General features: G+C 43.9%; 1 protein-coding gene across 1 annotated transcript; it reads right to left on the bottom strand.

Moving 5' to 3' along the window:
• Positions 1-87: 87 nt before the first annotated feature.
• Positions 88-8,822, bottom strand: TMEM9B (TMEM9 domain family member B). The gene is made up of 5 exons (XM_032111158.1): positions 8,643-8,822; positions 6,786-6,877; positions 4,968-5,076; positions 3,932-4,066; positions 88-1,262 (listed from the first exon to the last, which is right to left on the bottom strand). Exons 1-5 carry the CDS (start codon positions 8,718-8,720, stop codon positions 1,107-1,109), a joined length of 570 nt encoding a protein of 189 aa, XP_031967049.1. The 5' UTR covers positions 8,721-8,822; the 3' UTR covers positions 88-1,106.
• Between the last annotated feature and the right edge of the window lie 4,376 nt (positions 8,823-13,198).

The following is a 13,198-nucleotide window of genomic DNA, read 5'->3' on the forward strand; positions in this document are numbered from 1 at the left end:
AGCGTTTTTAGAGAAGTGCTTTTATGGATGGAATGTACATGCAGCATAATGAGGGAGAAAAATGATGACAAACTGATAATGCAGATCCATTTTTCAAAAATCAGTTTTATCTTTAATTGTTACATTCCAAAGGGGATATATGAAAGTTAGTAATCTAGCAACTGTATAACCTCTGAAGAGAGATGAGTACAGAGTCACAGATAAAAAAATACACCTAACTCCCAAGATGACAGGTGCTAGAGAAAGTATGTGCCTTACACCATCGATCCAGACAAATGCAGGAAGATTTTTATAATAAATATTTCATCATATACTAACTCCTGAGACTTCACCCATGAAAAGAAAGGGAAAGATTTTTTTTTAAGATCCATCATACACCTACAATATATTAAGCTATTAAAGCAAAATAGAACAAAATGTCAACACTGTCTTGAATGTGCACTGCATTTGAATTTATCTACATCACAGTACTTGAAATATGCAGCTCCAGGAGTCAGTGTCCACTTATGTTTTGCCTTAAATCTGCAGACATCACTTGCCATACAAGCATCTTGGAAGTACGAGTGCAAGAAACCAAATGATGAACACAGCCAGCAGGGTTTCATTCTCTGAGACCAAAACTACACTGCAAGATTTCAATTTCCAGTACCTAGCATCAATCAGCAGAAAATCCAAGTATATTTACAAAAGGTCTTTACATAAAGTGATTAGTGAGTTGTAAGCAATTACTGTGTTCCCAGGTACTTTTTAACCACATAAATAGTAGAGAGAAATATATAGTTAAAAACCACCATAAAGTCACAACTGTAAGTAATGTACCACAGTGGCAACCCAAGGTATCTTAGGGTTTGTTTTCTTTTCAGTTTTGTTAGTAAAAGCCATTTGAAAACAAAGATTTAAGCTTTTGGTTAACTAATCTTTTTAAACTGCTTCCACTCCAGTACATTCCTTCAAAGTTCAAATACTTTTTTAATTTTTCTTTTTTTTTTTTTTTAAATCAATAACAAATCATTCAAGAAAACTCCTCTGAATTGGCAGGATCAGGAAGACTTCTGTCAGCTCTTTCCGCTAGGGCACATCCCTGGAGTTCCTTCCCTGAGCCCCAATTAGCTCAGCACAACGTGACGGTCAAAGACCGATTTGCGCTGCTCCTGGACCTGTAGCTTCCAGCGCTGCTGGGCGTACTCCACTTTGTTCAGCACGTTGGCGCGGCTCCGCGAGCGGGCCAGCACATCGTGGGCGTTTGCAAAAGGCTGGTGGTCCTGGAACAGCAAAAATCCACAGTTACCCCTCAGCAGTTCCAGCTACAAGAGTCTTTTGTGTCGTTACATTCCACGGGATGCGGGGTTTGGTTCGGTGTCGTCTTTTTTTAAGGTAAACGAGATGTTCCAACAAGCTGGTCAGTAACAACGACCACGCGAGGTTTTGAATTGTTGGAACTGTACTTCAATTTCTCATTCACAGGAACTTCCACAGGTTTCCCAAATACACCACACTTCTTTGTACTATCAATTGCCTGCTGCCCAGAGCCATCATGGTGAGCTGCAGGATCAGACCCACAGTCTTGCATCCATTAGCAACTGGAGGGACAGCAGCCCAGAGCAGAACCAGGCACCCCATTACTGTAGTGAGTGCACTTCACAACTGAATCAGAGCCAGCTCTCTGCCAGCTCCTGGCCATTTCCTGCCAGGCACCTCAGGATGTTCACACACAGCTTCTATATCAAACCAACACACTCTGCTGTTTACCAAACTAAGCCCATTGTGCTGAGCTGTCTGAAGGCACAGTGTCAATACAGCTGTTAAGTGACAGAGCGCAACAAAAACCAAGTGCTTGTTTAACGTTTACTCTGTTTTCTAACAGTACCTGCGAGGCTTTATTTTCTGCTAGTAAATATAGCCAAGTTATAAACAGTAAGAGTTGGAACTGAACTTCTTATTTGGCTATCAAACTGTTTGGACAAAATCATGCTGCTAAAGCTATGCCAGAAAGCATCATATATACAATGCATAATGAAAAATAACATAACTATGTCCTGTATTAAATAACTGTCTTTTTGTATACCTACATTTCACATTCCTTTTATTTTTTTCCATAACACTTTTTTTCAGAAGACATTTACATTAATGGATGCTTTATTTGTGATATGACGGTGTAGAGCAGCTCAATGACAATTCTCAGCTGTACAGAGATTATTATTAATGATACCTACTGAAACGATTGCTCTAAGTCCCAAAGCCACAATGAGCATTAAAAAAAATATACTCACAGAGAACAAGAGACTATCCCTGATCAAAAGAGCTGTCATCTCACCATAAAAAGTTATACAGTTGGATATACCTAGAATGGGCACTTAACAGGAAACAGGTCACTTCATTCACAGGGGAAAAAAAAATCATAATAGCAACACACGGTTTTCTACTGCAGAACACATGGTGGGAAAACACAGGACAGTCTAGATGGTAGTGGCCTTCCTGACAAACAAGACTCTCAGCTCCAAGGCTAGCTACTGTCAATTTCTATGTAGACAATAAGGGGAAAAAAAGAATTTAAGAGGAAAGAGGGCTAAGGACGCGGCTTACATTGATCAGTTGCCACTGTCACCAATGGGCAACAAGAAAGAGTGAACACACTGCCCTGAAATTCAGCCACAAATCCATGGACATGGTATTTTTGAAGTGTGACAAGAATACCTCAAGAACTTGCAGAAGGAAAGGCAAGGATGGGAATCATTCATAAGGGACCTTAAATGATGTTATGTTCACAGAACAGCTACAGCAAAACATGACATTGGTTAAGATGGATCCAGACTTTTAGGTAAATTCATTCTGCAGTTAACCTGAACTCTGCCATGGGACTTATTTCACTTCTTCTACCTACAATCAAAAGACTAACTCACAGTTGGAGGCATTAAGACAATTTATCTAAGGTATAAATTTGTCTGAGGTATAGCATACAGCACAAGCTCACTTAATTCAAGTAGGAACTGCCCAATTTGCCATAAGAATTTAAAGAGAGAGTTATTCCAATACCTTTTTTTCAGAAAAGAAAAAACCAAAACTCAACCCAAAATCCTTCCAGAGGTAACTGTGAAAATCTTATGTTGTCATTACAAAGACAGTTGAAACATGTCTACATGTAATACACGGGGAAGTTTGGAAACAATGGGACATAATCTTCAGCCATCTTCACTTAAAAAGGTGTTTCTGTTTGGCAAGGGGGTAATTAAGTATCCAAAATTAAGCATTTTCCCAGGTAATAGTTTTTATCGGCTATGCTTTATGTACCTTGATTTCACAACAAAAAAATGTGATTGTTACCCAGTGCTAGAGATTGGAAAGGTCAGTAATGACAGGAAACCACGTCATTAATGGACTACTCCCCTTCTTCTCCCAAAAAAAGCTCTCCTGATCTGTTGGAATATACTGCCACATTTTGATTTCTGGCTGTAATACTAAGAAATTATTTCAGCATCCATCACTATTTTACTTCATTATAGCAATTTCTTCTTGAAGTTTTAGCATCAGGAAACTCAAACTGGAACAATAAAAGATGCAATTCCCATACTTTCTTTTTGTAGAGAGCAATCTAAGCAGTAAGCACTTCACATAAAAATGATCACTGGCAAGACTGGATCATTAATTCTTAAAAAGTTGTACTCCTCTATATTCTTACCTCCATTCCTACACTGTTTCTTCTCTGTGAAAACAATCTGTGCCTAGAGCTGGTGGAACTGAAGCAGTTCTCACCTTACTACTTTCCAGCCCAGTGAAAAATGAAAGAGTGGCTTCACAGAAGTCATCACACAGCTCTCTCTTCCTTTCCCAGCATAGCCTGGCAATAAAAGCTGCTCACCCCAAATAATTATTTATCAACCAACCATCCCAGTCTTTACACTAACCAAGTGCTCAAAGACTCTGGCGAACTCACCCCGATGTCTTCATCGCTTTGTATGAGCTGTGAATGTCCAAGGAGACGCCTCTTCAGTATAGGTTCCACCAGGGTAAGGTACACCATGTACAGAAGAAGTAGGCCCAAAATAGACAGGTATATGATGATTGTCACCTACATAACACAAGCACAGTTTATGCCAAGATTGTGACATTCCCCCCCAGCCTCACAACAGGCAGCATGGACCAAAAGATGAGCACAGGCAAAGTTTGATCTATGGTAGTGTCATCAGATGACTTAAAATCCAGAAAGAGAGGAAAACCAATAAACTACAACATGGTATTAAAAGGGTTTAGGACAGCTTGAAACAGTGAGACCTTGCAAAGAATCATATGCTATCCCTCTTAAAACAAGTTGGTGTTACAAACCTCACTTCAACCAAGACAACTGTACAGTCTGGCCATTCAACTTGTGACAAATTTGGGGCGTCACCCAATGATCTCCCATTCTCTAGCACAGACCTGCATTCGGTCACCAAGCACAATGGGAAGGCAAAACAAAATACCAAACTTCTAAAGTCCCAAAATAAAATAGTCTGTGTTGTCAAAAACCAAAAGATATACTGCAGTCTTTTCACACCAGTCCAGGCCTCAACGACTCCAATGGGACAAGAATGTGAAGAACACAGAAAACATCTGTTAGAACAAATGTGGGTAAAGAAAATTTATAGTAAGCAAGTAAGGCAGCTGAGTAATGACAGGCCCTCTGAAATAATAAGGAAAACAAAGCCCAAAGCTTGACAAAGTATCTCAGAATACTCAAAATTTTAGCAAGTGTGAAGTCTGATCTCAAAAGCAGAGATCTTCAACAAAGGGTATCAGGTTCACTTCTTCAGCTAAAGTTTGATGCTATTGTTACTGCTCAAGATTGTGAGCAACTACTATAGAAAAAGTTACATTTTAGACTGCCTTAGAAAAGTTTTCCTTTTAAAAATAGTATTTCTCTGAAAGACAACAGACATATTTACTAAACAGTTGAGGTCTTTAATATATGCCAACAGAATTATACCACTTACCTTAATTGTGACTGAGCTTCTCTCCTCATATTTGCACTCACAACGTAAACAATATGCTTCTACATCAGGTCCAGGGACAGGCATAGGCTCCACCACGTGGAGACAATCACTGAGGAAACACAGAAACTGTCCAGTCAGTTTTGAGCTGCCTTTAGCTGTGCTGTTCCACTCTGCTGCAGGAGATGAGAGGCCACCTTTGCTTAAGTTCAGTTGTTCTAAACTTCAGGTATAAATAAATCACTATGCCACAGTTATTTCACTTAAATGAGAAATTCAGCTACTGACAAGCTGCTAAACAAGTTTTAAGATCTTTCTAACTCAATACAGTGTCTTCATTTTTCAGTGAAAGTATTAAAGCTGTTAGCAGAACAAGTCCAAGGATATGAATCCAGCACAAATGCATCATTTGACACCGACATCACGGATAAAAGTAAATTCCAGCTACTAATTCCACTTCTTTCTTCACCATACTTTATTCCATCCTTTCAGCATCTGAAGGGAGATTAGCCTCTCTTTGACATTCATGAACTGAATTTCTTTTTTCTTGTCATCACAAGGTACAGACATTGCAAAAACAATTTAAAAAAAAGGAACTCAGCTGGGCTGTTTCTCTAAGCAGCAAAATGGTGAATAAAGAGGATTCAGATTTCAGCGAAAGCATTTGACTTAAAATTACCACATGTAAGTCAGTCCCCTGTGGAAAACCCTGGTTGACAATATTATGGGCACTCTATACCACAGCACTAAAATCCAGCTGCCACGAGACAGCTGCTTCCAACAACAACTTATGTAATGCTGGTCCTTCTGCTGACTCAGGGTGTTACTCAGAGTTCAAACCCCCTGGGCCCTGCAGAGCACTGACAGAACCAAAATCCTATTTCACCTTTCTCCTGGTTACCTCCTGTACCTGTTGGCACAGTCAGCAGCAGGTAGTGAAACAAAAGGCCTGGAGTGACAGCAGCAGCCTGGGACTCAGCACTCTACTGGGCTAAATTACAACAGTGCAAACACTCAGCCAGGCACCAGCTCATCTCTTCTGTGCTCTTTGTATTTCTTCTTCATAGCTGCAACTGCTGAGTGCCACCTCACAGCCTCTGGAGGGGAGTGGAGGGTTTAATTTTCTCATTTATGTGAAAGCAGAATTACATTCTCCTCTGTGGAAGAATGCAGCACTCAAGCTACAAAACCAAAAATCAAGATATAATCTGTGCAATTGCTGTTCCTATGACTGAAAGCTTGCATCAATACACTGCACAAGTATAGTAGAAATCTTATATGCTGCTTAAGTACAGTAGTAAGTCTGTTACTGAGAAGATAAAAAATACTAATATCAGAATTTTTTCCCCTCCAAGTCAGAGGTTCAAGTTGCTAAAAAAGTGCAAAATCTACTGGAATTGCATAAAACTCCAGAAATAACAGTCCCTAAATGACAGGATGGGTTTGAAGAGCAGAGCAAGCAAAGACAATACTCCCAAGTCTCAGCTCCAGGTTTGTGCTCCCTTGCCTTTACACCATTCCAAATCACTGGATTCAAGATACACCACTTTGTTCCCTTCCACTACTTCCAAGTCCAAATAAACAATTAAACATGCAAGCAAGCAAACCAAAACAGAAGACAGGGCATAAACTACAGGGTTTAAGCCTCGTCCCTTGCTAGAGCTGAATTCTGGAGTACTTTTGAAAGAAAAGCTCCAGTAAGTTATGAAAATGCTCTGCTTTGTCCTGGCACCAGCATAGGAGATTCTCATGTAATGACTACAGGACAGGTCTTTAACCAGTAAGACTTATTATCATTTTGCATGTGCCACACACACTCACCAGTCTTTCTGTGAAACATTTTTGTTGTAAATATGGCCTGAATGGTCCTTGTAAGGAGGGCAGATGCATTTACACCGGACATCCTCAGAATTCTAAAAGTAAAGTAAACATCATGCTTAGAACAAATTATCATCAGTTATTATATTAGTTATATTATCAGGGCTACAGAAAGCATTCTTCACATAATACTTGAAATATTTAACACAAACTACTTGCAAGTATCTTTGAACAGTCTTACTCAGGACTTCCTACAAGTTTAGGAACAACCCTTCAGAAATACTAAGAGAGTAGAGCAATTTGTCAAGTAACACTATTATTTGAGATAGGAACACATTCTCGAGGGGAAAAAAATGGAGTTTAAGCTCATTCCTCTTTTTAAGAAAAACCACACGTGCAGAAATTGCTGATGGTGATGACTCAACTATCCAGCTTATGAAGACAGCTGCTTAACAGACACAGTGATGAGCTTAAAATGAATGAAACAATACTAAACTTATTTTAGCAAATAATAAGAGACAAAGGATGAACGTGGCTTCTCTAAAGTTCACGGCAATTTCCAGTGGCATTACAAAAGAATGTGTGAACAAGGATTGATAATGAACTTCTACACTGAATAGCCAAGTTAGAGTAACACTAAGTGGGCATAGGTCAGCTGGAAAACCTTGACTGCACTAGCACAGAATCACAGAAAGGTGTGGGTTGGAAGGGACCTTAAAGACCATCTAGTTCCAACTCCACTGCCACAGGCACACCTTCCACTAGACTCGACTGCTCGAAGCCCCATCCAGCTGGCTTTGAACACTGCTAGGGTCGGGGCACCCTCAGCTTCTCTGGGCAACCTGCGTCAGTGTCTCACCATCTTCACAGAGAAGAATTTCTTCCTGATATCCAATCTAAACCTACCCTCTTTCAGTTTAAAACCACTCCCCCTTGTCCTGACACTGCCTGCCCACGTTCTTCTCCGTCTCTCTTACAGACTTCAGGTACTGTAAGGTTTCAGGTAGTGCAATTAGGTCACCCCGGAGCCTCCTCTTTTCCTGACGAAACAATCCTAATTCCCTCAGGTTTTCCTCACAGGAGAGGTGCTCCACCCCTGTGATCATCGGTCATGGCCTCCCCTGGACTCGCTCCAACAGCTCCATGTCCTTCCTGTGCTCGGGACCCCAGAGCTGGATGCAGCAGTGCAGGTGGGTTTCAGGAGAGCACGTAAATCCACACCGTAATCTACACACCATACAGCAAACCACTTCTGGTCTCGCCTCAGAGGACTCAAACAGCTGATTACCGCTGAAAAGCAGAAAATTCAGACACGCGGGCACTCTGACTGGAGAAGACACGGTGTTCTCTGCCCGTCACAGAGAACTACGGTAATAGCCCCAAACATTAACCCAGAAGGCCCAAGAGAAGAGCGCCTGCACCCAGCGCGGGTGAGGCGGCCGGAGCTGGGTGAGGCCGGGCAGCGACCGCGGAGCCCCGCGCTGGAGCTGCGGCGGGCCCGGGACTCAGCCCGGCCCAGCTCCGGCAGCCTCGGGAACAGCAGCTCCATCGCCACCCGTAGCTCTGTGTGACGGCGTCCCCGGGCACCGCGGCAAAGCGACATCAACCCCGCCGAGCGTGAGGCGAGCGCGGCAACCGGGGCTGGCGCCGAGGCCGCGCCGCCGGGCTCTGCTCCTCCGCCGAGCGGGGCAGGGCAGCGCCCCCACAAAACCACTGGCGCGGGCCTTCCCCTACAGCCGGCCGGGGAAGCAGCGGGGCCGGGAAGGCGGAACGACCCGCGGGAACCGAGCGCCCGGCGGAGGGAGGGCCCGGTACCGGGAGCACCACCGTGACCCGTCCCCCGCCTCCCTCCCCGCTCACCTTGGCCTCGGCGCCCAGGCCCGCCAGCGCGGCCAGCAGCAGCAGCAGCGAGCAGAGGCGCGCCCCGCGGGCCGCCATGTCGGGCCCCGCCGCTCTGTGGCCGCTTTATCGCCGCTTGTCGCCGCCGGGCCGCCGCCGGGCCCCCGCCGCCATCACTTCCGCCTGCCGCCGCCCTCACGTGGGGCGCCGTTCGCCCGCGATGGCGGCCCCGCGGGAATCGGCGGCGCCGCAGGATGGTTCCGGGGCGCGGGCCGGCCGCACAAAAATATTCCTAGAACCATGGAATCGTCAGGATTGGGAGAGACTTCCGAGATCATCCAGTCCGACCACCAATCCAGCACTGTAACCACTAAGCCGTATCACCCTGCGCCAGATCCAGAAGCCCCTTGAACATCTCCAGGGACAGTGACTCCACCACCTCCCTGGGCAACATATTCCAATGCCTGACCACGCTGACAGTGAAAAAACTTTTTCTGATATCTAATCTGAATATCCCCTGTGTCAGTTTAAGGCTATTTCCTCGGCTCCTCTCACTGCAGGCACGGCAGAAGAGACCAGCCCGTCACGGCACCCTCCTTTCAGGCAGGTGTGGGAGTGACGAGGTCTCTCCTGAGCCTGCTCTTCTCCAGGCTAAACAAACCTATCTCTCTCTGCCACTCCTTATAAGACATATTTCCTAAGCCTTTCAGGAGCCTTGTTACCCTTCTCTGGACACACGTTAGTATCAACATGTCTTTTTTTTTTAAAGAGAGGTTAGGCTGATGGGCCTGTAGTTCCCCCAATATTGGAATATTGGAATGGCTTAGAAGTGATGATTAGTACCACTCTAAACGAGGTGTGTGAGCAGCGTAGAATCCAGTTTTTGTACATCTGAACATACAGTTATGTAAATCTACATGCATGTTATAGACAGCTGTTTTTCTGAGAAGACATCACTAAAATCCAGCGATGTTCTCCATTTGTCATGTCATTGTTAATTATTTCCACCCAAGAGCTGTGCTCACCTTCTTGCAGAGGGTGGCCAACCTTGGTGAGAAGCAGCGTTTCCAGCTGTGCTCCCTAAGACCTGGCAGACTAAGCAGTCTATGAGTCTTCCCCACTTGTGTAGGAACCCCAAACCTACCTGATGCAGCCAGGGCTGGATGGATCCAGCCTGTCCCTGGTACAGCAGCCACTGCTGAATAAGGGTTTGAGCCCAGCCTGGAAAACAGCTTGGGCTCGTCTCAGCTCCTCTGACACCTTCACAGAGAAACAGCAGGCTATGTGACTCAACCCATGTATTCCTTCTCCTCCTTTTCATACCTTCTGTCTTTCTTGTAGCTGTTCCTGTACCGGAAGAGAGCCTGCAAGAAAAGTGGAGAGGGACTGTTTACAAGAGCAGGTAGTGACAGGACAAAGGGAATGGCTTCAGACTGAGAGTAGGTTTAGATTAGATATTAAGAAGAAATTTTTTACCTTGAAGGTGTTGAGAGACTGGAACAGATTGCCCAGAGAAGATGTGGATGCCCCATCCTTGATAGTGTTCAAGCTGCCAGGTTGGATGGAGCTCTGAGCAGCCTGGTCTAGTGGAAAGTGTTCCTGCCCATGGCAGGGGAATTGGAACTAGGAGGATCTTTAAGGTCCCTTCCAACCCAATCCATTCTGCAATTCCATGGTTCTCTGTCTAAATTGCTCAGTAGCAAAACTGTACATGGCTGAAAGCTGCTCTATTTCCCCTCTCCCTCCCCAGCCCCCACTTGGTGGCTGTAATTTCATAATCCTTTAGATTCAGTAGACTTTTCAACTGTGCTATTCACTCCTTCCTAATACAATAGGTTATGTAACCCTAGCAGTGCATCAGACATCTCAGGAAAGGAGCTCGAGTTACTATGGAAACACAAAACACCTTTTTTTAAAATTATGGGGAAATTGCCAGCAGACTGTAATGAGCATACATCAGGTTTCAGCCTTAGCCAAACAATTTGTCTATTTAATGACTGTATCTGCAATGAAAGTGGTTTGAAGCATGAAGGCTCTGTGTCTTCCCCACCACCCACAGCCGTAGTCTATGATGGGCAGGTTGACTGCTGAGTTGAAAAACATGCTGAATCTTTAGAAAAACACAGATCACATTTTGAGCTGAAGTAAACAATACGCAGTTTCAGAAGCATCACTGCCTTTGGAAGAGTTTGGTGTAGGAAAAGAGAGCCTGATAAACTACTTTTTTAACCCAATCAGAGGGGTCTGATACACAGGTAATAAATGCGCTTTTATTTAGGTGGCTGGAACAGCCTTTGGGATCTTCAGGCCCAGTCTTGGAGTTTCCTCAAAGCCAGGAGTACCAAAATAAAGAAACGGGAACTTGTGAGCCACAGGCTCTTGGTGCTGCAGTAGGTAAAGGTTACTTCTTCCAGATGAGCCCATTCTTCCCCTAGAAAACAATAACAAGTGATTAAGTAAGCAAAGGCTTCTGGATGAATTATTAAGAAAAGAGCCCTGGGAGTTTCTGTCTTAACATTTAGATTTTTTTCAATTTTGTTTCCATTCTTTTTTTTTTAATGTATTTGTCAGCACACCAGTATCAGAAGCAATACTGTTAAACCACAGTTTTTTAAAAAGAGGAAAGGCAGCTAAAAAATGTATACAAAAGTTGATTTTAAGGAAATTATTAAATGGTTGCCATGAGCATAATTGCTTTTCAGCTTGCTAATCTTCCAGAAGGGCTGAAGATGTGTTTCATCTTCAAGAGAGCTCTCACTGGGTTATCGGCAGAGTCTGAGCTTTAGTGGCTGCAGGCTGCTCCCTGCACTGCTAACTCTGTCCTTACTGGACCAATCCTTTTCAAGTTAATGGAACTGAGCTCTCTCATCTAGTGTGCTTTTTAAAAATAACATGCACTATGCTTTAATAACAAGATTTGTTTGAGAGTTGTAAGTATGCACTGGCCTCTCGAAGCTAAACCTTGCACTTTGCTGTCAGTGTGCTCTGTTGAATTAGGGGTTTTACAGTTTTGTAGTTGCTCTCACGTTTGTCTCCATTATCAATACTCACACACCAAGTGCCCCAGAGAGCTGCTGGCAGTGCCTTTGATCATTCAAACGCTCTGCCTCTGAGGTTCTGGGGAGGGGGGAGCCCTGGTCTGCCCCGGCCGTGGAGGGGTGAGCCGTGGGGTACATCCCCCTGGGCTACTGGGGCACAGCCTGAGCCAGGCTTTGGGGAACAAGAATCAAGGCTATGCAACAAAGACACAGCACAGGCTGTGCATCTCTAGGCATTGGGCAGGGCAGCCGCTCCAGGGGCACATCTTTCCTGCTCAGTCATCTTACAAAAATAGCTTATAAAGAGCTTTATGTTTCTAGGCACTGTACGTGCATAGTGAGCTCCTGCATTTCCTTTCCTGTTGCAGGAGCCTTCCCAAAGCCACGTGGTCTCCATAGCCAACAGAGCACTAAGCTGTGCCTCTGCTCCTCCTTACTGTGCTGCACTGATTCACGTGTGAATATGAGTATTTTAAAAGCTTTTCTCTGCAAAGTACCTTTATGCTCTGTGGTAATTAAGCTGGACTCTGCTGTGCTGTGTCAAACAATTGGTGTAGGGCTGCTTCACACACTGCAGCTGAATGGGCCTTCACTGTCACGGGGTGGATGTTCCTCAGGGCAGGTAGGGATAGATGCTATTTACCATAATTTAAATAATCCACATTATGATTATTTTTTACTAATGCAAATTACCATCTTCTTATGTCAGTTCAGCCTATTCACATTCAGAACTTGCCTGGCTTCCCTTTGTTTTCCCAGCTGAGAAAATCTCTTCATAATCAACAATGATATGAAAGAAAAATCTGAGGGGATTATGTAAATAAGTGATTGGACTAGCACTTCTGCACTTATTGCCAACATGAAAGTGGTGCGACATTTGCAGAGAAGAAAAACCAAGTAAACGCAGATCCTTTTTTTTTGTCTATTCCCTACCTTCAGTTAAAAAATTAAAATGATGGCAGCACTTGGTGTCACAGCAGCCTTTACTTAGGAAAGAAACATGGGAAGAGATTAATTATAATGTCAGTTGCTCTAGGCTAATGAGAAATTCACCTTTCAGCAGATTGGTCATCAGCATCTGTCTGAATATGTTCTGTCATTGGTATTGCATCCCTTCAAATAAACAGCACAGTTTTGTCTCATGAGTTTCTGTTTTGGGCCAAAACCCCAGTGGCTTGGTTCAGGTCTAGCTGCTATTCTGGTCTTGTGGTCTTTGGTCTCTGGAGAATACAAAGAGAAATCAATGCCAGTGGGGTGGATGGGGTACAAGGTTGACAATAAAAGCAAGCTCTCCAAATCCAGTTCATCTCAGAGCTCCATTACCTTACCATAATGCAATGTAATGGCTCGTGTCTTCCTTCCATAACTGAGGCATTATTTTGTGATCTGCTGTCAGGAGTTACATAAAGCCTTTCACAGCAGAAATGCATGCATATGGAAAGAGCAAGCTGGACAGGCTGTTTACCTCTGTATTTCTATATTTGTATTGATATTTATGATATGAAGCGAATGGAGGGAAGTGCTGAAAGAGCTGTGCAT

The sequence above is a fragment of the Corvus moneduloides genome, chromosome 6 (assembly GCF_009650955.1).
Source record: "Corvus moneduloides isolate bCorMon1 chromosome 6, bCorMon1.pri, whole genome shotgun sequence".
Classification (NCBI taxonomy): Eukaryota; Metazoa; Chordata; class Aves; order Passeriformes; family Corvidae; genus Corvus; species Corvus moneduloides.